Below are 27,529 nucleotides of genomic sequence, written 5' to 3' on the forward strand. Positions count from 1 at the left end.
TCGATGGGGAAGTTGGCACCAGGACCATAAAATGAGCAGAAACTGCTGCAAGGTAGTGGGCAGCGTGGTTACTTGTTTCCTCATTTTTAGGGGGCGTTTCTGCTTCCCGCCCCAGTCCCAACACAATTTTGTCATTGGAGAATATAACTAGATGGACAAAAAAATTCACTGCAGTATTTAGAACAGCAAACACTTGACAAACACTAAATCCATCAAAAGTGGGGTTGGTTAAAATATTAAGTATGCCTTTATAATGGAGGAGCCCTGGTGGTGCAGTGGTTAAGAGCTACGGCTGCTAATCAAAAGGTCAGCAGTTCAAATCCACCAGCCGCTCCTTGGAAGCCCTACAGGGCAGTTCTACTCTGTCCAATAGGGTCGGTATGAATCGGAGTTGACGCGACAGCAACAGGTGTTATAATGGAACTCCGTGCAGACGTGAAGTTGTAACACTGTCTGCGGTTACTGACACTCTGCCTGGTATACAGAGCTTTAAAAAAGGAAAAACAACACGAAGAGGCTATGAAACGGGTAAGACACACACCCTTTCCCACCCACCCACCCATCACTAGGGGAAAATACCTTGAAGGACATGTAGTAAGATGTTAACTGGCTTTCTTCTGGGTGCTGGAATTTGAAGTTATGTTCACTTTATATTTTTAAAATTTAATGAGCATGATTACCTCTCTATCAGGAAAAAGCCATTTTCACTGAGAAGAGATAACACATAAGGAACACTAGAATTTGATTTTCACAGCAAGTACATCAATTTATGTTACCATTATTTATATTCCTCTTTCCCCAAAGTCCCATTTTAAGCAAGTGACAAAACCACCAGTTTAGAAATGACACCATGAGTGAACTTTATTTTAAAGCTCATCACAGGCTCCACAATGTCAGCTGTAACAGGGTCAACACCTCACGTTCACACCTTCACGTGACAATGGACTGGATAGCAAGATAGAGAGTTTAAAGTTTTTTGTTTTGCATGCTGCTAACACATTTCACTAGCTGTTGAATTTTTAATATCAAAGCAAAAAGTCATGTTCTATTGGAGAGAATTCATGTTAGAAAGCCCTTACGGAAGGAGGCATAATCTTGTGTATAAACATCCACACCCACACACATGCTGAGACGGAGAGCAAGATGCAAGAAAACTGCCTTGGCAGGAACCAACGCCCAATGACTCCATCACGACCCTCCTGAACAAGCAGTGCAGTTTGCTTTTTCTTCCTCCTGAAGACCAAGGTCAGTTTCACCCTCAGGGATGCAAACGGCAGTACTGCACAGAAGCTTGGTATGAATTTACAATTCCACAGGAATCTGAAAGTTACCAAGGCAATTTTCTCTTTTAGGATCATAAAGACTACAGACATAAGCTTTTTCTTTTTCCATATAATACACAAAATTCCTAAACATTCTTAAAAAAGAAAATATAAATAGTCTCAGTATGCTATGTAGAATCACATACTATGGCAAAAATACTTAATTTAACGTCATCTAGTCCAAGTCCATGTTGATGGAGTTCTTCTCATCAGAGTAGCAGTCACCGTTCTGATGTGCGGGTTCAGCACTGAAGTGACTTTTGCCTTCTATGTCTTCATCATTCTTATCCGCATCTGGGCCATTTGGAGTTCTTTCCAGTTTGGGCGATTCGATTTTTGGTTTGGGTTGTGTTACGACAGGTTCACAGGTGTTGTTCAATTCCTAAGAAAAGCAACACAACCAGTAATCAGATCACCTGAGATCTATCCAGTTCATTTTCAACTATTTACCACCCCAATACAGGACTCAGTATTTTTCTATCAACTCCAATCATACACGTGTCCAAGAATTTCATTTGCTGGTTATATCTGCCCAAAACCACAGCTTGAAGCCTGCTCAAAAAAGCAGAAAATACTAAGACGTGTCAGGGACTTGCCAAGTACTTCAATATGTTATATCACCCGATCCTCACACTACTACTAACAGGTGGGAGTTATCATCCCTGTCTCACGCAAGGGAGAACGGTTCAGAGAGAAGTAGTGTAACTTCAAGATCAGAAATCCAGGGAGCAAAGAGCTAGACTGCAAACTCATGGCCACTGCCTTAAGAAGCCCAGTTTTCCTTCTATTCACCTTCATTGTGTTTCAATGTTACTTTAGAGGGAAAGCAGTTTTTCTTTTTTTTTTTTTTCTTCCCAACTTCCTTCAAGCCTTGCACACTTAGCAAGGCCTTCGCTGATAAAATACCACTCTGGCTCCACTCCACTATCCAGAACCTTCTCCCACCTGATTCTGACCCACATCGCTTGCCACCATCTGAGCACCCGGTAAGTGCCACACGTCCTTGTTCACCGAGTCTCCTTCCCACTAGCGTGTTAGTTCCCCTGGAGTACGGACTTCTCTCTGTAAACGGAACATCTACACTGGCACACGGTTAGCCCTCAACAAATGCATTTGTTTAATGCAATGAATAAACTGAAGTTGAACAAACTTGTGAGGTCTTCTATGTTTTGTGACAGCAGCCATGAACTAAGAAACGTGATTCAGGTCAGAATCAGGTAGGATTTCAAGTTATGTTCACTTTATGTTTTTGAAGTTCAATGAGCATGTATTAGTCCTTTATCAAGAAAAACCCACTTTCCTTTAGGAGAGAGAACACATATGGGAAAACCTCTCTATTTAGGACTCAAACGTTGGCGACTTGAGTCCATACAAAAACAGAGCAATAAATATAAGGCGACCACACACACCTTTATCTTTGCTTTTATTTCCTGAGCACGCACAACTGGGTCCTGATCAGGACTCTTTTTAGCCTGGGCATTCATGACATTGTTCATCCACTCCATCGCTTCGTTAACGGCCTTCTCGACCTTCTTCATCTCAGACTCGTCAATATGGTTGTACTTCTCATCCTGAGGGAGAGAGCACAGTCGTTCCACAGAACTATCTGACAGTGCCATCTGGCTTAGGAAAGCCTAGGCTAGCTCCTGACTGTGTGTGTGACTCACCTGGTTTCTGAAGTGCCACCTGGCTTATGAAAGCCTAGGCTAGCTCCAGACTCTCTGTGAGACTGACCTGGTTTCTGAAGTGCCACCTGGCTTATGAAAGCCTAGGCTAGCTCCTGACTGTGTGTAAGACTGACCTGGTTTCTGAAGTGCCATCTGGCTTAGGAAAGCCTAGGCTAGCTCCAGACTGTGAGTCTGACCTGGTTTCTGAAGTGCCACCTGGCTTAAGAAAGCCTAGGCTAGCTCCTGACTGCGTGTGTGTGACTCACCTGGTTTCTGAAGTGCCATCTGGCTTAGGAAAGCCTAGGCTAGCTCCAGACTCTCTGTGAGACTGACCTGGTTTCTGAAGTGCCACCTGGCTTATGAAAGCCTAGGCTAGCTCCTGACTATGTGTGAGACTGACCTGGGTTCGCAAGTGCCACCTGGCTTATGAAAGCCTAGGCTAGCTCCTGACTCTTTGAGACTGACCTGGTTTCGGAAGTCAGCTGCTATCCTGGCGTAGTGCTGCAGCCTCTGTCCTAGTTCTTCCAGAGTTTTTGGCCGTTCTTCAGCTTCTTGGAACCGGAGTTTAACTGGAGTGCCTATTTTCTAAAATCAAACGTAATAACATAATAGTTGTTAGAATATTTTAGCGGTCTCTAGTCTAAAACAAGGAGCTCTGGTGGCGCAGTTAACTGCTAAGTGTTTGCCTGTTGACCCAAAGGCTGGCAGTTCAAACCCACCTAGCAGATCCGTGGGACAAAGACCTGGTGGATCTGCTCCCATAAAGATGACAGCCTAGAAAACCGTGTGGGACAGTGCTACACGTATGGAGCCACTATAAGTTGGAATCGACTCGATGGCACCTAACAGCAATAACAATAGCAGTCTAAAACACAGTTACTATTGGGGGGTCGGGGGGAAGATTTACCATTAACTCCTCCAGTTTGTCCACATAGGCCTGTTTAGACTGGTCCTCGCCTTCTTCATACAACCAGTCTTCAGTCTCTGTGAGGAGTCTCAGAAAATTTTGATGATCCTATATACAAGAAACATGACCATCAAGAGTTGTGGCAATCTTGCTTGAAAAAATTTCACAATGAAGTGTCAGTCTCAGAAGTGTGAAACTCTAGGTTTCTACCTTTACTTCAACCAGCTAAGACGCATTACTCCCCACATCTGCAGAAGGCACTGTGATTAGCTGGCTTCTCTTCACCAACAGGTATCCCCCAGAGCAATAAGCACTCGACTGTTCATTAGTTCAACACGATACTTGACACAATATTGACCAGAGCATCTGGTCTCATTACGCGGGAAGACACTGACAGGTTTAGGTAAAGTGACAGGATGAAGTCACTACTCTTATTCACTGTAATACCGTATCACAAAATTCCAACTATGGTCAATCCATACATCCATATACAGTCACGGGACAGCAATGACCTCGTTTCCGCAAACAATGTGGTCCTGAGTAGTAACTTTCCTTCTGCTTTCACGACTATCAAATACTGAAAGGGAAGTTTTACAAGCTCACAGTCTGACCACTGAACACATGAAAAAAACATTCTTAAGTCATACCAGGTACTTGCTTCACTCTCTCCTTGGCAGGGGTCTAACCTAGTTTAGGTCACACCAACTGTAAGTAACCCAGGAACTGTTAGAGCAGAGCTGAGAACTGAAGTATATTACGAAGTAACCCAAGGATCTTAGGGCTAAAACAGACTAAGTTTCAATGACTTTTCAGTTCAAGATTAATCCCTAAAATCACCAGAGATTTCTACCTAGCCAACACTTTTTTCAAGTCCTATCTTTCAGAGTTGTGCTTCTGGGATATACTCAGAGTCACACTAGCTTTGGGAATTCAGAAATAGGGCTAAAGGAAAACTGACAAAAGAAAAACAGGTGAGAAAGCAAGTAACACAAATAAGAAATGAGATGGGTGATATTACAACAGATTAAACAGACCCATAACAGAAGAAGAGATTGAAAAGGTAATCAAAAAACTTCCCCCCCCCCAAAAAAATGCCCTGGTCTTGACAGCTTCACTGCAGAGTTCTACCAAACTTCCAGAGAAGAGTTACCACCACCACTACTAAAGGTATTTCAGAGCATAGAAAAGGACGGAACACTACCAAACTCATTCTATGAAGCCACCATATCCCTGATACCAAAACCAGGTAAAGACACCACAAGAAAAGAAACTTACAGACCTAAACATCCCTCATAAACTCAGATGAAAAAATGTTCAACAAAATTTTAGCCAAGAGCATTAACGCATCAAAAAAATAATTCACCATGACCAAGTGGGACTCATACCAGGTATACAGGGATGGTTCAACATGAGAAAAACAATGTAATCCATCATATAAATAAAAGGCTAGAATCACATGATTTTATCAATTGATGCAGAAAAGGCATCTGACAAAGTTCAACACCCATTCACGATAAAAACTCTCAGAAAAATAGGAATAGAAGGAAAATTCCTCAACATAATAAAAGGGCATTTATACAAAGCCAACAGCCAACATCATCCTAAATGGAGAGAGCCTGAAAGCATTTTTCCCTGAGATCCGGAACCAGACAAGGATGCCCTTTATCACCACGCTTAATCAACGTTGTGCTAGTGGTCCTAGCCAGAACAATTAGGCTAGCTAAAGAAATAAAGGGCATCTGGATTGGCAAGGAAGAAGTAAAAGTATCTCTATTTGCAGATGACATGAACTTATACACAGAAAACCCTAAGGAATCCTCAAGAAAACTACTGAAACTAATAGAAAAGTTCAGCAGAGTATTGGGATACAAGATAAACATACAAAAAATCAGTTGGATCCTCTACACCAACACAAAAAGAACATCGAAGAGGAAATCACCAAATCAATGCCATTTACAGTAGCGCCCAAGAAGATAAAATACTTAGGAATAAATCTTACCAGAGATGTAAAAGACCTATACAAAGAAAACTACAAGACACTACTGCAAGAAACCCAAAGAGACGTATGTAAGTGGAAAAGCATACCATGCTCATGGATACGAAGACTTAACATAGTAAAAATGTCTATTCTACCAAAAAAAAAAAAAAAAAAAAGAGCGATCTATAAATACAATTCCGATCCAAATTCTAAAGACATTTTTTAATGAGATGGAGAAACAAATGACCAGCTTCATATGGAAGGGAAAGAGGCCCCGGAAAAGTAAAGCATTACTGGAAAAAAAAAAAAAAAAAAACAGTGGTTTTTTAAAATCACTCCACCTGATTTTAAAACCTATTATACTACCACAGTAGTCAAAACAGCCTGGTACTAGTACAACAACAGATACATGGACCAATGGAACAGAACTGAGAATCTAGACATAAATGAATCCACGTATGTGCAGCAGATATTTGACAAAGGCCCAAAGTCAGTTAAATGGGGGAAAGACAGTCTGTTTAACAAATGGTACTGGCATAGCCAGATACCTATCTGCAAAAACTTGAAACAAAACCCATACCTGACTCCATGGACAAAAACTAACTCAAAATGGATCAAAGACCTAAATGTAAGATCTAAAATGATAAAGATCATGGAAGAAAAAATAGGGACAACGCTGAGCCCTAATACACTGCATAAACAGTATATAAAACATTACTAACAATGCAGAAGAAAAACTAAGTAACTGGGAGCTCCTAAAAATCAAACACCTGTGCTCATCCTAAGACTTCACCAAAAGAATAAAAAGATTATCTAAAGACTGGGAAAAAGTTTTTAGCTATGACATTTCCCATCAGCGCCTGATCTCTAGAATCTACATGATACTGCACAAACTCAACTATAAGAAGACAAATAACCCAATTAAAAAATGGGCAAAGGATACGAACAGGCACTTCATTAAAGAAGACATTCAGGTAGCTAACAGATACATGAGAAAATGCTCATGATCATCAGCCATTAGAGGAATGCAAATCAAAACTACGAGATTCCATCTCACTCCAATAAGGGCTGGAATTAATCCAAAAAACACAAAATAATAAATGTTAGAGACGTTACGGAGAGACTAGAATACTTATACACTGCTGGTGGGAATGTAAAATGCTACAACTGCTTTGGAAATCGATTGGGCATTTCCTAAAAAAACTGGAAATAGAATTACCATAGGATGCAGCAATCCCACTCCTTGGAATATACCCTAGAGTAGTAAGAGCCTTTACAGGAACAGATATATGCATACCCATGTTCATCACAACACTGTTTACGATAGCAAAAAGATGGAGGCAACCAAGGTGCCCACTGACAGATGAATGGATAAATTATGGTATGTTCACACAATGGAATACTACGCATCGATAAAGAACAATGATGAATCCGTGAAACATTTCATCACATGGAGAAATCCAGAAGGCATTATGCTGCATAAAATTAGTTGCAAAAGGACAAATATTATATAAGACCACTATTATAAGAACTGGAGAAACAGTTTAAACAGAAGAAAATATTCTTTGATGGTTACTGGGGAGGGGGGAGAGGGAGGGAGAGTGGTATTCACTAATTAGATAGTAAGTAAGAACTACTTTAGGTGATGGGAACGAGAACACAATACAGGGTGAGGTCAGCACAACTGGACTAACTAAAAGCAAAGATGTTTCCCCAATAAACAACGCTTTGAAGGCCAGCGTAGCAGAGGCAGGGGTTTGGGGACCATGGCCTCACAGGACATCTGCATCCCACTTTGGAGAGTGGCATCTGGGGTCTTAAATGCTAGCAAGCGGCCATCTAAGATGCATCAATTGGTCTCGACCCACCTGAGGCAAAGGAGAATGAAGAACACCAAGAGAAACAAAGTAATTATGAGCCCAAGAGAAAGAATGGATCACACAGACTAGAGGCTACATCAGCCTGAGACCAAAAGAACTAGATGGTGCCCGGCTACAACTGATGGCTGCCTTGACAGTGAACACAACAGAGAACCCCTGAGGGAGCAGGAGAGCAGTGGGACGCAGACCTCAAATTCTCATAAAAAGACCAGGCTTAATGGTCTGACTGAGACTAGAAGGACCCCAGAAGTCATGGTCCCCAAACCTTCTGTTAGCCCAAGACGGAACCATTCCCAAAGCCAACTCCTCAGACAGGGATTGGACTAGACTATGGGACAGAAAATGATACTGGTGAAGAGTGAGCTTCTTGGATCAAGTAGACCCATGAGCCTATGTTGGCATCGCCTGTCTGGAGGGCAGATGAGAGGGTAGAGGGAGTCAGAAGCTGGCTGAACAGACATGAGAATAGAGAGTGGAGGGAAGGAGTGTGCTGTCTCATTAGGGGGGCAGCAATTGAGAGTATATAGCAGGGTGTATATAAATTTTTGTATGAGAGACTGACTTGATTTCTCAACTTTCACTTAAAGCACAATAAAAACTAAAAAAAAAAAAAAAAAACAGGTAAAGGAATAATGATGCTAGATAAACTTTGGAACGACAGGATGAACCAGTCTTAGAAGATAAAAACAAAAAGAGCTACCAACAGGCCACAGTCATAAAAAAAAGGCAGAGGTCTTTGAAAGCAGGAATTGTCTTTATCTTCTAACCTCCATAAATGCAATACCACAGACTCTGAGAATATGCTCGATGGGTTTTCTGGAGGGTGAGAAAGAACAAGCTCATCACCAGTGAGCTGCTTTCCCGGTGACTTATAGCTTCTATTTTGGGTGGCACAGTGGTTAAGTGCTACGGCTGCCAATCAAAAGGTCGGCAGTTCAAATCCACCAGGTGCTCCTCGGAAACCATTGGGCAGTTCTACTGTTCTGTAGGGTCGCTATGACTTGGAATCAACTCAGCGGCAATGGGTTTGGTTTTGGGTTTTGGTATTCTCAAACTGTTTTGAAAAGGTTCAAGTTACATGATCTGTAATGGAGACTTAAACGTCTAATTTGATAGTGAATGCTTTGTACGAGACCATCTGTGCAGCGGAGCTCTAAAAGCGTACCTGCTCACATAGGAATTTTTCATATGGTCCATACAGTTTGTCCCTGAACTCATACACATATTCCTCCACTGCATTTTTCGCGTCGTTTCTTTCTTTCTCCAGTTTGTCCTGCATTATCATCTTACCCTGTCAGGAAACAGAAAGAAGCTTAGTCCAGTTTTCTGTCACCTATACTTTAAATTTTAACTATTTAGGACCCTGGTGTTAGCAAATCAATAATTATACAAAAAAAAAAAAAAAAAAAAAAAGAATTAACAGCTCTAATTCATACCTCATAAAACTCTTCCTATAAACCCTACAAAGTTTTTTATCTTCTAAATACACACACACCGAGTTTGTTTTAAAAACATCATACAATAAATTATTTTCATATTTAATACTAATGGGAAAAAAATAAATCCACTGCTTACGTACAATTTGTTTGCCTGGGAGCAGCATATAATTGCCTCACCTTGGGTTCAACACTGGCCAGTGTATACTGGTCACAACTACTTTGCCACCACAATCTTAAAGATAAATTCGCTTTAAGATAAAACTGTTAAACATATTCCAAAACAGTCTCCATCTCAGTAAAGGAAAACAAAACCTCAATTATTTCAAGATCATTCTAGAATCTCAGATTACTGTCAAAAAAGCACAACAAGTTTTAACAGAAGTATTTAGCATGTTCTGAAACTCCCCACTGTGTTGTGCTCTGTGCGGATACGTGGCCTCCGATTTCTTTGCGAGACCTTGGGTGTGCATTTTACACCAAACAGGATGACTGGTGGCACCAAAAAAAACCAAACCCCTCAATAAGGAACGTAATCGACAACAAAGTTCGTTAAAAAGTTAAACGGAAAAATCCATTTGTTTCAGCTTGATCCTATCCCCTAAACTGTGTAAAACTTGGGATGTGGGAAAGAATTGTAACCACAGCCATTCACCTGCTAGAAATACGGGTAACAGGGCTGAACAACTAAGCATATTCCAAAATTAGAAGATTTAACTGAAGGACTTACCTCTGTCTCGATATACATGTTGAGAAGGTCTTTCCCTAACTGCCAGACCAAGTTGGCTTCGATAGGTAGCTCAACGTTCACCACCTTTATTTTAGGTTTTTTAGCTTCTGGAGGCTGGTCAACTTTCTTTTCATTTGCCTTGGGTGGTTTAAAAAAAAAAAAAGGAGGGGGGAATTCATAAGCAATCCTCGGCGGGGGGGACCCCTCCCTATCATGCTTATTGATGACTTAGGCAAGCGAGTTCTCTACAATCATTAAGCTGGAAGAATACGTAAGATCACCTTATTTCTACCTGCCCATTTTCAATCAGGGCTGCAATTTTTAAACCGAAACATGCCACACCTTCCTTCAGGAACGCAGCCGGATACTTTTCTTGTCTCATATTCAACTTCAAACAGGATCTCTCACGCCAGTTTTTCTCTCATAGGTCTTTACTTTCTAATCCCTGTAAGTATGTTTGTGACTTCCTACTGTCTCTTCCAACTACCCACATCTTTAAATTATAAAGTCTGGCATCTGATAGTAACTTAAGACTCTTAAGTTACTATCCTATCGTAAACATGTTAGGATTAACCCAGTTCCTATTATTATACACACACATTCCCTATATCCCAGCATTCTGCCTGCTTTTACAATAATTAGTAGCATGCCTGCTGAGCACTTTTTAAAATCTCCAACTGATTTAGATTATATGTACATGCACACATACACATATTTCTTATTCCTACTATCTGCTTTGAAATTGAAACATTTCTTGTAAGCAACTCTCGTAAATAAAAACAGGTAAGTCAAATCTTAAAACTGGCAAATAGATGCTAGTAATTTATTGTAAACCTTTTAATATATGTAAATACAGGGCTAAAGAAGTAATTATCTCCTGTGGCCTTTAATTTTCCAAGCCTCTTCTATGAATTTTCATTGCTGCAGGTTCCTACTCACACAATGACAAAAACACAATTTAGAAGACTCAGTTGTAGCCACAGACTAGATGGAACCGAGGTATAACATGTACCAAATTGACTGCGATGGTAAAATGGGAAGACACCGGTCCATACGGAGCAAAAATCACAGCCATCAGGTAACTTAGCGGAGCTGTAAGTGCTTGGCTTCTAATCGAACCCACCAGCTGCTCTGCTTCAGAAAGACGTGGCAATCTGCGTCCGTAAAGGCTACAGCCTTGGAAACCCTACGGGGTAGTTCTACTCTGCCTACAGAGTCGCTACGAGAGTTGGAATCGACTCAATGACAATGGATTTTGGTGGTAAAGGCTGTTAAAATTCTAGACACTTTACAGAATAAACTTAGACTCAAAAAAGGTAAATGACTGGCCTACTACTACAAAGACAGAAGGCACTGGAATCCAGGTTTCTCAGACTCTGATTTCAGATAAAGCCGTCTACGAAGTGCTGTGAGTCACGCCAACAGCAACGGCCTAGTCAACAGCCTGCACCCCTATGCTCGGCCTTCTAGCACACAGGAGAACCTCAGCATCTCTCTTTCCCTCTAGAGGAAAGAAAGGATCAGATGACACCCATATCCAGGTGGGCGACAGGGATGTGTGGGACACACACATAGTAACGCACGCATGGCAGCTAAGCCAGGGCAGACTATCTGACAGTACAACTCATGACAGAACCAATGTTTCACAAAATGGCACTCCAACGTGGTGTGGACGAGGCCTTCTCAGAGTGTATAACTGTATTCCAAAGGGCTTAAGGCTAGCGGCCCAGCCTAAGCTAGGAACGTGAAACTCTACCCAACGACAGGCACTGGGCACCAATGCCATCAGCACAAGTCAGGAGAGTGCTGTGGAAGTTAGGCCACTACCATCTGCAAAGGAAGTGACGCTCCAGAATCACCATTAACTCCTAATGGAGACACCCAAGAAGGCTTTCAGAAATCAAAGTCAAGACCTACAGCCCGTATTAGGACCCCGCAGGACCAATCAGGACAGGGGTAATTAAGAACTGGAAACTTTCACCTGGTGAAAAATGTCCTTTGACCCCAACATACAGTTCCTGTAATACACCTGAGGGTAAAGAACTCATCTTCAGAACGTGAAAGAAAACTACCAACAACACGCTAGTAATTTACACGTAACGTCCACAGAGAATGACGTCCGGCAAAGCACAGGCCAATCTGGAGTAACATGGAAACTTCCTAAATATCCACCTGAACACAGGTTGCAAAGGCTTGATTTGAAGCTGTAATTCTTCCAAGTCCAAAGCAACGCTAGTTAACTCTGCTTCCGACACACGTCACGGAAGCGGCGTGAGAGAACAATGACTTTGAGATACACACTGGTTATTGCCAGATCATCGTAATTTATTTGTACTTGACAATTTATCTCAAGAGGTTGAGAAAAGTTTCCTAGGCTCCTCCTGTAGCCCGTGTATTTATCATCTGTTTCAAGTGAAAACTAACCACAGAGCTGGGGTGTATCTACGTGCACCCCTAGCATTAGCAAACACTTCTGCCCTGGAGAAAACAACAAACCCTCTCATCAGTCCCTTGGTGTGCACAGTGGCAGTTACTCAGGCAGGTTTTCTGCTCTGAAGTAACATGTTCCACTCCCTTAGTTGAGTGTGAGTACCTCTAACTGGTCTTAGTTGAAAGAGACACAGAAAATTAACAGAAACAGACCCTACAAAGAATAACTTAGCGCTTGCTCTTGAAAAGCTGCAGATTCAATGGTATTAACAATCACACGGTGCGACATTGTCTAACGGAACGAACCGGAAGAGTCACTCACTTTGTCAGCATCTGGGGTTTTGTTTTCTTCTGAGGTAAGTTCAGGTGGAGGGGGAGACTGGGAGGTGTGTTGACCATCAGTTTGTACCTGGGGCTGTGCTCCAGCGTCACTGTTGTCTGGCTGGATATTTTTCTGCAATGAAAGCCCAGGCACAAAGGATGTAGAAAGCAAGCGTACTTGCATAGGTTTAACAAGTCATAGGGCACCAAAGACAGTACGCTCAGTTCCTACAAGGTGGGAAAAAAGGGTCCTGGGTAAAAGCAAAACGCACACAGTTGAAGACTCCTAAAAAATTTTAACCTGTAAGAAATGCTTTGTATGGTATCGTTCGGTCACACGGGCAGGCATCTGGTTAACGTGGCAGTCAAGTACCCGCCTGTAAGAAAGGTTCACCTGACGCTGTATGACAGGAACCCTCAGAAGCACAGGAAGGAGGTTACTGTTCCAGGCCTCTGTTGCAGAAACAAGTTTCCGAAACCCAACCTGACAGCAGCCACCATGCATCCTGAGAGCTCCATCTCAGTTCACGGAACAATTAAATAGAAGAGCCAACTATCAGGTCTCCAGGGGGCCAGCATCTCAGCTTAGAGATCCCTGAGACATTCTCTGTCCCTGCTTGCTTTCTGTGGTCCAGCTATCTGTGCGGCACAAAGGCCTCAGGATAAAGAATAACTATTATGCTACGTGTTAGCAATCCTGATGAAAATTCTGCTCAAGACGGAAAACGATCCCTCGAAGTTTTCTGATTTTCGTCAGTTACTGGCTCCCAACCCCCAGCAAATCGGTGCTGATGTCATCTTTCCCCATCTCTGGAGAAGCCTGAAAGGTTCACGTAACTACTGTCTGCCCAGCCCTAACTATCCCATGACTCTCCTTCGGAGCCTGAAGACCCTAAGGCAGATGCTGCGGTTGTTCAGAAGCAAGGCACCCGTGACGTGTCTCCATCTGTGACGCCAGAACGTACTAGCAGACGGACACGCCGCCTCCCGCGGTCGAGTGAGAGAACACACGGCGCTGGCCGCTAACTCCCTCCCTAGAGAAGCTCTCCTGGGTGAGAGCGAGACTACGGTCAGCGTGTCGAGGCTCCTCACGCGCACCCAGAACGGAGCGGAGTCCCTGGCCCGGGTACTCCACACCTTCCTCACATCTCAACACTGCCCGCTGCTGCCGCTACGCTCCTCCTGCTCGGTCCCCAGAAAGAAACACTAGGAGCTGAGCCACTTTACAGCTTCCCAAACTCGTTGTTGACCACGTAGAACTAGCACTCGTGCTAATAAAAATCTCAATTAAGAAAACGAACAACAACAGTTCTTTCTACGTCCTTCCCAGACGCCTCTCCCCGTTCTAGCATTCGAAGGTTTAGGGGCTTGGCATCCCTCTTCCTGCCTCACCCCATCCCCTCAGGGAGAGCAAATTATGTAAAGAAAAGCAAACAGGTTTGGAAACCCCAAAGCCAACTTAGTCATACAAGAAAAATATCAACTTTGATATCTGGAAAATACGTCACCTAACAGAAGCAGTTTTGTTTGTTGTTTTCACCGTAAGTCAGTAGTTCACCCCTTCACGCGCCAATGCCTCCAAATGGAAAACAATCCAAAGAAACGGCACCTGCTCTTGACCGTCACATACCACCATTAAGTCATGCGGAACCGACCGCAGTTCGCTACTGTGCATACTACCAGTATCTAGTAATTGCTATCACCTAATTACCCAAAACTCTCATCAAAATCACTATGAGGAAAACCACATCCTAACCCCTCCCCGCCCTTCTCCCACAGCTTAGCATCAAGGAGCAGCCCACACACCTACCTCGCTGTCAGGGTTCCCCGGTGGCCTCTGACTCGGACACTCCAGGTCCGCTTCCACGGAGGACGCTTCACTCTCCTCAGTGGGGACTTTCTCCACCATCGATGCTGTCGAGATGGTGAAAATGCCGTGGGTGTTGACCCGCACCTTGACTTTCACTTTAGACTTTTCTCCATCTTTCTGGGCAGAGACATTCTGAACCACGAAGCGGCCTAACGCACAAAGAAGATGAGTTTTAGGACTTCACCCATCTCTGTGGACCAAAGGGGACGGTAAGATACAAAGACAGGAATTAAAGCTCATATTACTGCTATTCCAGAATCTTCTCTTCTCCTCTGGTCCCTACAAACTCAATTTGGTGTAAACCTTTACGGTGTACCCTGAACACAGCCTCTTAGGGGCACAGGGTGCACCTGTGATAGTCACACTTGGTCTCCGTATACCAGGAAAGCCTTCAAAGGCAGGGGCACTCCAACAACTATCTTTTTAACCGCCCTCCAGGTGAACACTGCGTGAGCAAGGTGCTGGTGAATGGCAGTTCCTGCCTCCTGCTACCCTTTCCTTCAGCTGTGCCAGCACAAACCAGATATGAAAACCTACTACCAAGTGAAAAGACAGGTGATGCCAAGTGCATGCTTCACTGTATCCCGACATGATCTTTTAGGGAATACCATTCTGACATAATAATCTGAACACGGTACTACATTTCAGAGGGGGGGAGGTGAGCCAAAGTCTGAACCAATGCCTGAAAACATCACGGGTAGCTGAACGCTTCCAGCGCCTCATGGAGTAGAGGTTAAGAGGGCTGAGTCTGGAACCGGACTGCCTGGGCTTGCGTCTGGGTCCCCTGGATCCTAGTTATGTGCTCTGTTGCAAGTTACTCAGCAACCTGTGCCCCTGAAGATGGAGTTAAGTGTTCACAGTTAGCGTGGGCTGCAGAACCCAGTGCTACGGCCAGCGATCATCTCCACCAGTGGTAACGTTATTATTCCAGGGGCCACTCAACCAGAAGTCAGTGGTCTGGACATAGCACATGAAAAGCACCACACAGTGTCTAAGAGCCTTGTATCAAGGCCCTGCCCACACAGAGAAAGCCACAGACCTAATGACTAGGTCAGCGAATGCTGTCAGAAGCAGACCACGACACAGGTCAAATCCTTAGTTTAGGAAATGAATGCTGCAAGATCCGTTCAGAGAAACAGCACTTGGCCCGGAGAACCCAGAAATACTCAGGAGAGTGGGCTGGAAGACGGTTCACTAAGAACGTGAACGGCTCTTTAGTTTTGGTGATGACATAGAGATGCTATGCTAAAGAGCTTCAATTTCACGCTGTGCACACGGAAAATAATGCAGACTCCAGCCTATCAAAAAAAAACAGTCTAGGTTCAACCATTTCGCAAACTAAATTTCCTACCAATAAATTCACGAAAACTATTTTTTAAAAAAAAAAAGAGAGAAAAAAAACATCTGTGGGTCAGAACGTCTAGTCTGGGTGCCATCGAGTCAATTCGACTCTTAGCGACCCCATCTGAGAATAGAACTGCCCCACGGAGTCTTCTAGACTGTAATCTTTACAGAAGCAGATCGACAGGTCTTTCTCCCACAGAGCCACCGGGGGGGTCTGGACCACCAACCTTTCCGTTGAGAGCCGAGCGCTAACCATTACGCCACTAGGGCACCTCTAGTGTGCACATGGCAGGAAAGAAAACACAAGTGGTCAGGTTGTACTCCTCCCAACAATCACCATAAAAGAGGCGTGGGGAGGGAGTGAGTCTTGAAAAGACCAGACAGTTCTGCCAAATGTCACCCACTGCCTGGGACACCCACGGTCACTCAAGAAGGTGCCTACAGCCCTCCCACCAATTGCCAGAGCTACTATCGGTAAAGCTGGTGGAGGGGGTTGAATCTCTCAGACAAAAATGGGCCAAATAAGATGCGCCTTTAGAAGAGACTGATACAAAGGTCCACTTGAAAAGTCGTTCCAATGGTCTGTGCCAGATTGTAAATGGAAAGTAACATCCACAAGTAATATTACACCTAGAGAGACAGTTAACGTTAAAAGCAGATGACAAACTTTTGAGTGCAGACTAGACCTGAGTAGGAAAACACCAAATTTTCCCCACTACGAGTACTTGAAAGGAACAGCAGAACCAGGTCATTTCATCTCGAGGCCAGTCTCGTCTACAAACTGGAAGCTATTTCTCCAGCACCGCTACTCCGAACAGAAACATGTTTTCACATGGGATTGTGTTCCACTTGGCATTGCTAGGGTTAAGAAAAAGTCTTAAGCTTGTACCCTGAATGGTAAGCTCAATCTTTTTAACTAAAAAAGCAAGTCTACACAATTAACACTTTACCTATTTTTGCTTCTGGATACGGAACTCCTTGAGGATCAGAATAGAAAGCTTCCAGCTCGAAAGGCCCTCTTCTGAAGAAGGTGAGAACTTTGGAGAAAGGAGCAGCGTGGTTTCGGTAAAACACTTCGTGGACACTAGACAGGAAACCAACAGAAAAAGGCATTCAGTATTCCAAGTATTTAAGTTTACTAGGCAACAAACAGAAAAAAGATATTCTGAAATCTCCTATCAACTCTATATCACTGTAATACCAAAAGAAGAGAAACATCTCGATCTCTTTGGTTGTCCATTAATAGATTACTCACACTCTCTACGTAAAAAACCGTTTATTAGCCTTGTGTCTTTACGTTAATACAGTATCTGAGAGTGGTTTCTCCTACCCTTCAGTATCTTCCGAGTCGTGGTTCCAGACCAGAGATATCGGAAAAGGAACTGCATCGGTGACGGAAAATTCTCTAACTTTGAAAGCTGGAGAAAGGATAGCGCACTGGGGGGAAAAAAAACATCAGGTGCACGTGAATTTCATTCATATTTTAACATAAAACTCCAAAATTTAAACTCAAAATCTGCTTACAATATATGTAATCCCAGGCACAAATAATTTATCACCGAAATACTATTGCAATCACTAGCTATAAAGAAAAGTGAGTCTTAGGATAAAAACCCTTGTCGTCGTGTCGATTCTGACTCACAGCGACCCTGTAGGGCAGAGCAGAACTGCCCCCTAGTGTTTCCCAGGCTGTGATCTTTACAAACGCAGACTGCCACACCTTTCCCCTGCGGAGCCCTGCAGCCCCGGCGGAGCCCTGCAGCCCCGGCGGAGCCCTGCAGCCCCTGTACAGCGAGGGCCTCCTAGTGATGGTTAATCAATAGGAACTTCCATGTGCGCTTTCAAAAGAACTTTCCAGAAATGCCCTGTCCATGGGCATTCCATTACCATTTCAATTACTAGCTGTCTGTCTTTGGATGTGTACAGACATGCACCACATCTCTGTCCATCCTACTTTTCAAATGTTTTAAGACCAGAAAAAGGGTAAAACCTAAAATGTTCATTTACCATGTTGGGCACAAAGAAGAGAGATCATCTAAGTGTGCTTTCAAACTAACTCTGTGTACAAAAGCAGCAATGTTAAATTCAAAGTTGCAGGAGACAACACCCGAAAGACAGGTGGACGTTTCACATTTAAACCAGACATACAAAAATGACAGATGACTTCACAGAACCAATCAAACAAGGGGAAAGAGTTAATTCATCTCTGCAAAACACAGACAGGACCAGAAGCCAAAATCAGCTGTACTTGTTAAGGCATAGATTAGGAACTACCAACTTTCAACTTTTCCAGCAGAGAACCATACTCCATATCAAGAAAAAAGCAAAAACCCCATTAAACGTGATGCATCCCGGGGATTCCTCCTTTATTTACAGTAACTCCTCTAACACCTTTGTCTACAGAATTTCTTGCTCTGTTAAAACACTGCTAACTAGGTCAAAATTCCAACATGTCGACTTAAAGCTTTTTGACTTGGACTATGATTTCTAAACATAAACTAAGGTTAACGTATCTTATCAATAACGGATACACTGAGTACATTTGCTTTACCAAACTCCATGCTTCTGGGCTGCCAGGAGCTACGTTCTCATTTGCTAAGTTAAAACCAAGTGCAGTGACAGAGAAGTGGCTAGCTTCTAAAACTGTTCATTAACTGTGACTCTGAACCCTGCAAATGTTTCACAAGGCAATTCCTCGTCACCCTCGGCTCCTGTTCTACTTCCCCCGTGTGCTTGGTGACTGCTGCTGCCACCGGTGATGAGTGCTTTACAGCTGCGTCTTCTGTGATCCCCTCACAACTATGCCTGTTCCTAACCCCTGCTGGCGAGAAACACTGGCTCAGTGAGTCTTCCAACTGGATTCTCCCGCTTCAGTGAAGAACCCTTAGGCTTTTATCCGAGTTAGTCTTTTGATACCTCACTAGGCCCAGGGCTGTTACATTAGCCACCACAACGAAACACAACTGAAACTGCTGAAGAGACGAGAACCTAGACAAGGGAGTACCTGGAGCGCACAGCCTCGAGCTACTGCTTCATCTGCGTTAAGCGTGGTGCTGACGTCTTTCCCGAAGAACTTGGCGATTTTTTCCTTCACGGCTGGGATTCGCGTAGCGCCTCCCACTATCTCAACGGCACTCACATCTTCTGCTTTCAGCTGTGTCTGCTCCATCAGTGCACGAAGCGGCACGTCTATCTTCTGCAGAAGCTCAGCGCAGAGGTCTTCGAATTGTGACCTTGGCAAATACAAGAACAGTTTGTAAACCTTTGGGGAAGACTGTCTGAAACCTAGTATCTTACCCCAATTTTTTAAAGGAGAGTCTTATCAACCCCAGCTGACTTCACTGTTTTTCTCTCAGACACCCTGGATCCCACATTAGCTGCCTAACTGTAACCTGGCATTTATTTTCTGTAAACTTACAGTACAAACACCAGAAAAAAAATCACTTTTATATTCTTAAGATTGCTGCTTTACTTCTAAGTGCTTTATGTGATCTAATTTTGTTTGCTTGTGGATATGTATTTCCATCCATGTCTCCAAATATTCAGTTGTTGCTGTGTGCCACGGAGCCGATCTTGACTCACAGCAGCCCCACGTGGCAGAGCAGAACTGCCGCACAGAGATTTCTAGGCTGTTATCTTTACGGGAGCAGATCGCCAGGTCTTTCTCTTGTGGAGCTGCTGGGTGGCTTCAAATCACCAACCTTTCAGTTAGCAGCTCAGTGCTCAACTGTTGTGCCACCAGGGCTCCTAATTATTCAATTACTGGCCCAAGAACACCAGAAAGCATAAAACACCAAACAGACTTAATCATATGAGGACACTTACAACAAAAATATGTTTCAAACACTCTCTTTGCAGAAGTGCCCACAATCCTACTGGTGGTCAGTGATGGCCTCGCAAGCCTCGGGCCACACAACCACCAATCCTGAGACGCGGGCCGAGGCGCCCACCACCACAGCTAGAACTGAGACCTTGGTGACGTCCCTTCTGCTTCGTCGGCAGAACTCCAGACGCACCTGCTCATCTTCCCTGACACGTCTCTGTCGTCCATGAAGCACTCAATGCTCAGCGGCAGGTCTGTGCTGTTGGAGCTCATGAGCTTCTTCAGCTTCTCGCACTCCTGATGCAGGCGAAGCAGCGCTCGGATTTTGGACTTTGTGTCCAACTTGTACTTGGTTTTAAACTCTGCACAAAAATGTTCCACTAACTTTTCATCGAAGTTTTTCCCTCCTAAGAAGGGGTCAAAAGCTGTTCCCAAGACCTAAGTAGTTAAAACAAAAAATAATCTGGTTATGTTCCATCATATTTGTAACTAGGACGTTAAAAACATGCTTTCTAAACAACCAAATTCCTATTCGGTAATGCAAAACCCAAGTCAGCTAAAAGAAATGTTACGTAACCACAAAATTCAAATGGAATGCTAGATCTCCACAATGTTGCTGACCTTTAACGATTACACAGGAGACAGCCCTACAGCTTCTTTTCCCTAAGCGGGAACATTTAGGTACAATAAGACAACATCTTCTTTAAGGCGGACACCTGAGCAAACTTCTACATCGCCGCCAAGAATAAGCACAGTCAAGAGGCTCAGCAGCCTGAAGTGATGAGAATACGACACGTTTCGCGTTTGAGGACTTAACTTCGATTTGTGACTTTACCTTCAGTTTTCCCTTGTTAAAAGCACAGGCAGACACTTGGAACGCTGAGTGCCCCATATCAACAAAAACCACTATCCGAGGTTTCTCATCCAGGCCTGGAAGGTCCTGTTTATAAATCCCATAATTCAAAGCAACTACAAAAAATAAGTAAGTTTCAATTCTTCGGTTCACATTTTCTTAGGAATTTCATCGTTACATAAGATCACACATACAGGAAACCTAACTCTGTGAAACAATTCACGGTGAACACCTTGCTTTGACACCGGGCTGCCCAAGGATTTGCTGGGAACCCGTCACGTTTCCCCTTCTGGTTTCAGAACCATGCTCTATCAATTCTGAATGTGTGGAAAGACGTGGACGAAACATGCATGCTGTGACTACAACGAAATGTCACCAACAATCATCAGACTCATTACATAATACTTACATGTTAACCACAACCTGCTAGGGGACTGCTTATCCAAAAAAATAAAAAATTTAATACACAGCTACAGCCACTGCAGTTCCCATCTTTTTAATCCAAGGCAAATGCTTTGGAGAGTCTTCGAAACCACTGTTTCTAAATGTGCACACCTAAGAACTTATCTTTAACAATACTTTATTTTAAATGAGTTTTCCCAAAATCTACCAAAAACAAAATATTGAAAAAAACTATTTTTTTCCCTTCGTCTGAATATACTAGATTATAATCGGCTTTTGCACGTCTGTATTCATCATAAAAGAACCCCAGTGGCACAATGGTAAGGCGCTTGGTTGCTAACCCAAAGGTCTGTGGTTCAAACTCACCAGCCACTCGTGGGAGAAAGACATTGCCGTCTACTTCCGTAAGAATTTTCACTGTCACTGAGTCGATTCCAACTCATAACGACCCTACGGGACAGAGAGCTGCCCCACAGGGTTTCCAAGGGTGTAACCTTTACGGAAGCAGGCTATCACACCTTTCTTCTGCAGCGCAGCCGGTGGGTTTGAACCGCCGACTTTCTGGCTAGAAGCAGAGTGTTTACCCACTGCAACAGCAGGGCTCCTTTCAGTAAAGATTAAAAAAAAAAAAAAAATCCTTGGAAACCCTATTGGACAGTTCTACTCCGTCCTATGTGGGTGCTGTGTGTCGGAATCCGCTGGACAGCAACAGGTCTGGTTTGTCTTATTTGTCACGAACTGACGTGGGCTCTGGGGCTTAAGAGCAACTGCTCTACTCACCACTGCAGTCACGACTCCAGCACAATGCCTGACAAACTAACTAGGCCAACCAACATCTGATGGACAGTCAACTCCTAACTGTGACTCAGGAACTGGATTAGAACAAAATTTAAAAACTTAGTACTTGTAGCCAAGAAGGCTGTGAAGCCCCAGAATTATCGGGTTTTTAAGAAAACTTGTTAACTGTAAAACAACACCAAAAACAGAACTAAATCCAACCCACCTAATTCAGAGAATTAAAAAAAATTTACACAAGCATTTTCTAATGAAGACAGATTCAAAAATTTGACAAAACGCTAACTTCTCACTAACCACATGCATCTGAAGAGCTGAGATTTTTGCTTGCAAATCTAACCCACATTTTTCCCCAACAGACTGTGTTTCTACATCTACATGAGCAACGTGTCTAGTGACAGCACCCAGGTGACCCGACTCTGGCTCCCACAGCGCAGTCGCGGGCACACGAGGTGGTGCCTGCTTACCAGCAGTCATGTCGTTCATGAGTCTCAAGCAGTTCAGGCCAACAATCTGAGCCGCATCTAGCACAGACCGCCTCTCGGCATCTGTGAAGAAGGAAGGGACCTACAAACAAAACAGAAGGTAGAACTTTTAACTTATCTAGAAAACACAGATACAAGTTCCTCACAACCACTTCCAATAAATTCACAACAGCCCAGCTAAGCAGGTGTTGGCCAGGTCAGAAAACAGAAGTAGAACTTCAGCCTTAGTTCCCTGCAGGTTCCTTAAACTTTCAGAAACAACTTCTGAGAAGTCTGTCCCACAATTACAGCATCGAAGTAGCTGTCGCTATAAACAAATTTCAACCTTAAATTAAAATTTATCAAGAGTACTCATGAAACATACTGGAAGTTACTTAAATTTAATAGAAAACTTTTAAATAGATAAAATAGTTCCCCTAAATTATTTTCTTAAGTTTCTACCAACATTCGGACATTACAACGCTAAATCAACATTCAATGTTAAATACAGTAAAACCCGTGAAAGCCAGAAACTGTGCAAGACAGAAACTTGTCAGAAAATGAACACACAAGTATTTTCCACTAAAACCAGCTACAGAAAAGCGATAAGACTGTAGCCGTTGATGGCAGAAAACTTGCGAGACCCTGAACAAGGCAGTCCTGCGGTGTTCCAGCTCTCACAGTCTCACGGTACCAGCAAAGTGCAGATACACACAGACTACAGGTGCATAAAGGTAACACAGCTCATTCTAGCACCTGCCACTGCCCTTCAGTGTCGCTATTCCCTGAGCTCAAGCACTAACAGCAGACAGGGCACTAACTTAGCAGTCCTGTTAAGATCACAAAAATGCTTTCTGGCAAAGGCTACTGATTTTCCTAAGAGGTACGGAGCAGCAGCAGCTCAGAGGACGTGGTGTCTTATGGTGTCCACTTGTGCTTTTCGTTACAGGAATTCTCCTGACTGCTTTTCTAGGACAGTAGCCTAAGAGGAACCTACAGAAAGAGCACATCTAACCACACATCCACAGATCACTGAACTGGAAGTACGGACAAGAAACCTTAGTACACGGCGGCTTTTCAACTTTTTTCAAAGTCTTTCCAGATACTTAGGAAAGAGGGAAGGTCAAAGGGCACCAGTGGCTCTCTGCTCATGATTTCAATCAGAACACCTCCATTTTATCAATTTTCAATAATAAGTTATTTGAAAAAAAAAAAGCCACTAGCTTAATTTCCTTCTTTATCAGTAATTACTATTTCTCTAAGCAGCAGCCAAATATTCTTTTGATAACATGTCAGCATGTCCTAGCAGCCTCTGACAGAAAGGATTCTGACTGGTCAGGACATGCTGTGCTTCCGAGAAGATGCTGAAGCCCGGTCCATGACACACAACCCCCGCAGGGAGCACCGCCACAGGAGCCCAGTCCACAACAGACAGCCCCAGCGGGGAGCACCGCCACAGGAGCCCAGTCCACGACAGACAGCCCCAGCGGGGAGCACCGCCACAGGAGCCCAGTCCACGACAGACAGCCCCAGCCGGGAGCACCACCACAGGAGCCCAGTCCACGACAGACAACCCTGGTGGGGAGCACTACCACAGGCAAATCAAAGCTCAAGTGACCCTTGAGATGTGAGAAAGCAGAACTTACAACTAACTTCTCAGCATCCAAATGCAAGATGACTTTTGCCCCCTCCAAGTCCTCCTTGATAACCTAAGCTAGCAACTCTCTACACAGTCGTGGGTTTGCCTGTGCTAAACCTCCAGGTCTTGTCACTACTGGCGGACCATTACCTGATTTTAGTGTACTGTTCTTAGCAGTTCTTAGCTGAGGGAGAACTCTCTCACTGCACAGCTTTCCAAGCACCCAGCTTGTCTGGCAGTGGGTCCATTCACTGCATTAGGGTATCCACAGATGTGACCTGACAAGTTTGTATTTTCAAAAAGCCCTACAGGAGATTTCTGATGTCATTCTCAGTGAAGAACCTTGCCAGATGACAGCCACTCCTGAAGCTGCTAAATATGTCACTCAAACCTACTCTTGGACACTCCTGACACTGTGTGAACACAGGCCAGCAGAGTTTTTTCTCTAGCCATCGAACAATTCTCACACATTTGATACCTGGGAGTAGCAGAAAGGACACAAATTAAAATACACTGTCCTGCTGAATTCTACTTACCGAGATAACACAATCTGTCACTGGTTTCTTCAGATTGTTTTCAGCAGTTTCCTTTAACTTAGTCAACAACATGGCTGTTATCTGCTCCACGCTGAACAGATGTTCTTCATCCATGTACATCACCTGCAGAGAGGGGAAACGTGTTTCAAACACTAAAAAGCCACAAGCTAATGTTAACTTTAAAGTATCACTACATATTCTCTTCCAGAGACTCTTCCTTGTGTGAACAATTGTTTACAAAAGAAGAAAGAGAGAGGAAGGGTGAAAAAAGAACTTTTCCCTAAACACAGGGGAGGAGGAGAAGGCTGAGCAGTTTTCTGCCTATCCAAAGTGCTGGTCAAAACATTACAGAAAGAAGTAAACTTCCACGCTAAGTGAAGAGATGATTCACTGGGATATTATTTTGTGTGCATCACGAGACAGGAATGCCTCTGCTAGTTTAAAAAAAGATTTCTGGCTGTGTTACCCCAAGCTCCCCAAACAACCACAACCAACCAGGCTCTGGAGCAGATTTATTTGATAGACAGCACTATCAGATATGCTTAATTTTTACAATAGTCAAAAAGCTAGACAAAACACAAATTAGGTCATAAAAGTACGTATCATCATTTAAAGGATTTTTAAAGACAACGTGAGCACCAACCTACTACAGTTCAAAGTTTAAAAAGCAACTGGATGGAAAAAAAGAACAAAAAGATCCCTCATCCAATTAAGAAATGAGGTTGAGAGCTAAGTACTTTCCCCCATAGATGAATTAAAAGAAACAAACCCACTGTTGTTGAGTTGATTCCAATTCATGGTGACCCCATGTGTTACAGAGTAGAACTACTCGATAGGATTTTCCTGGCTGGAACCTTTACAAAAACAGATTACCAGGCCTTTCTTCTTTGGCACCTATAGGTGGCTTTGAACCACCGACCTTTTGATCAGTAGTCAAGCACAAGCTGTTTGCACTACCCCAGGGGCCTACTTAGTAAGAAGTAACTACTTTCCCACATAGGTGAACAAAACAAGGTCATATTAACGGACACCAAATCCAAATCCATTGTCATTGAGTCAATTCTGACTCACAGTGAGGGTAGAACTGCCCCATAGAGTTTCCAAGGCTGTAATCTTTACAGTTGCTCAATTACCTTTATTCCAACGCCACCATTTTTCATTGGAACCAAGTCGTAACTTAAGTTTTCCTTCTCCCTCTGGATGAAGGGGTCACTGAATGCTCGACCATGAAACCTCTTGAAGTTGGACACCGTATTGTTTGCATGTGTGATTTGCTGCAAAACAAGAGTTTTAACTTCTCTCTCATTTCAGTATCAGTACTCACAGCAACTTTACAGTCACTTGATCAAATCAAGTAACAGCAGAAACTCAAATAACTTTCCCCAGATCCCTGAATGAACGGATTTTATTTATACTTTCTCCTTCTCTGTAGAAAATGCTAGAAGGGAAGCAGTGAAAGCACACAAGAGGCAATCATGTCACACCGACTTTAAAGCACCTTCATAAGCCTACAAGATGAATTCAAAGACAGGGAAGTATCACCAAGCCTCTGAAGAATCCCAACAACTGCTACATTTCGATCTTTCATTGGCCCACTAAACCTGTGAAGTTTAACAAATGCCCAAGGGATGAACAAGTACAGCCAAGTTACACTTTCCAAAAAAGTTTCATTTTTATGGCCTTAATAAATGGCTGATTGGCCAGGACAAACACATTTTGTGTCACATAATACATGAATTGCTACTTTGCCTACCAAGAGAATGCAAGGTTCAATTACCCACACGAAGAGGAAGAAAAGGTGTACATGATTCAAAAAGTTTCTAGATGGCTTAAAGCTTTCAACTACATGTGGTTATTTTTGATTTTTAAAACCAAGAAACTAAACTTGTTTCACTTTACACATAATCGGTGCACAAGTTTGTTAAAAAAGCCATAACTCTTTCTTCCTCAGCTGTTTCAAGCAACCTGCTCCAAGTGCACAGTACCGTCTTATCTCTCAAGTCATAACACTACATTATTAAGCAGAAACAATGTTGGGTTCAAGAAAACTAAAGGGAAATATGCCAAGATGTTAAGAAACTTGGGTTTTTTTACCCACCATTTTGGTCAAATAAATAATTTAGGCGAACTCTAGATTAAGAAAGTCCCATTTCAGAGACAGTTTTATTCAACACTGTCAACGAGAACCTTGTTTAAATATAGAATTAAGAGAATTAATAAAACTTACCAAACTTATAAGCTGGAAAACATTAAAAGTTACTTTTTTCCTCTACTTACAAACAGAGGAATAGCACTTGGCAGCACTAGTTTTGATAAATACAGGATTTAAGCATGTTTGTAGCCTAGAAGTTCCTGTGATTTTAAAACTGAGATGAAATATGTCTAGTAGTCTACAGACCAGATCTCAACTCACTGTCCTCAAATTATCACAAAGACACAAAAGACTTTAATCCGGAATATCAGTATCATAAATGGCTACATCTGGCGGATCGTTTCTACAAGCGGTTCTCTCCTCGTCTGTCACGTCACCTTCCAAACCTACTTCCCTTGTCACCGACTTTTTTCTTCTGTATCCCTTCTAAGCTAGCTAGCCACTGAGACAGTATTAAACATATTCCAGGGTTTTGGTGCTTTTTCAGCAGTACTATTTTCCGTATTTAAAAGAAAATTTTCAATCTCTTTCTTAAAACCTCTCAAAATGCATTTCCATTTTGTACTCATTTATTTCCTCCCCACCCAAGAGATTAAATCAATATTGCTCAAAAGGATTATAATGCGACCCTTAAAAATGTCACGTGTGAATTTAATTTCCTAGCAATTCCATGTAAAAAATAAATAACAGGAAATTCACTCCAATATTTAGCCCAATATTATCCAAAATACTATCATTTCAATATGTAATCAGAACAAAAACTGCTCAGATGCTACTTTCCTACTGCAGTCTCAGTCTCACGTGTTGTGTTACATGCGTTGTACACGTTTCCATTCACAGCAGCCACATTTCAAGGGCTCAACAGCTCCGCGTGGAAATGGCTACTCACTCAACAGCACAGGTCTAAAAAAAAAACCCAGCGCCGTTGAGTCGATTCCGACTCATAGCAACCCTACAGGACAGAGCAGAGCTGCCCTACA

The 27,529-nt window shown here is 43.0% G+C and overlaps 1 protein-coding gene across 4 annotated transcripts in view; it reads right to left on the reverse strand.

The window, feature by feature from the left end:
• Positions 1–761: 761 nt before the first annotated feature.
• Positions 762–27,529, reverse strand: part of HSPH1 (heat shock protein family H (Hsp110) member 1) — a 30,512-nt gene continuing 3,744 nt past the window's right edge. The window contains exons 3-19 of one of the 4 annotated variants that reach the window (XM_049853262.1): positions 25,531–25,671; positions 24,398–24,520; positions 22,226–22,325; positions 20,544–20,677; positions 19,902–20,146; positions 18,890–19,118; positions 17,216–17,322; positions 16,836–16,969; positions 14,482–14,690; positions 12,673–12,804; positions 9,921–10,058; positions 8,920–9,045; positions 3,897–4,004; positions 3,455–3,574; positions 2,732–2,893; positions 1,469–1,704; positions 766–1,320 (exon numbers count right to left, since the gene is read on the reverse strand). In XM_049853262.1, coding sequence (XP_049709219.1) covers positions 1,498–1,704; positions 2,732–2,893; positions 3,455–3,574; positions 3,897–4,004; positions 8,920–9,045; positions 9,921–10,058; positions 12,673–12,804; positions 14,482–14,690; positions 16,836–16,969; positions 17,216–17,322; positions 18,890–19,118; positions 19,902–20,146; positions 20,544–20,677; positions 22,226–22,325; positions 24,398–24,520; positions 25,531–25,671 — 2,415 coding nt within the window. In that variant the 3' untranslated portion in view covers positions 766–1,320; positions 1,469–1,497. Of the gene's footprint in view, positions 1,705–2,731; positions 2,894–3,454; positions 3,575–3,896; positions 4,005–8,919; positions 9,046–9,920; positions 10,059–12,672; positions 12,805–14,481; positions 14,691–16,835; positions 16,970–17,215; positions 17,323–18,889; positions 19,119–19,901; positions 20,147–20,543; positions 20,678–22,225; positions 22,326–24,397; positions 24,521–25,530; positions 27,453–27,529 lie in introns of all 4 variants that reach the window. The other 3 variants (XM_049853265.1, XM_049853264.1, XM_049853263.1) reach the window with 3 other exon arrangements.

Source organism: Elephas maximus, chromosome 14, assembly GCF_024166365.1.
Source record: "Elephas maximus indicus isolate mEleMax1 chromosome 14, mEleMax1 primary haplotype, whole genome shotgun sequence".
In the NCBI taxonomy this organism is placed as follows: domain Eukaryota; kingdom Metazoa; phylum Chordata; class Mammalia; order Proboscidea; family Elephantidae; genus Elephas; species Elephas maximus.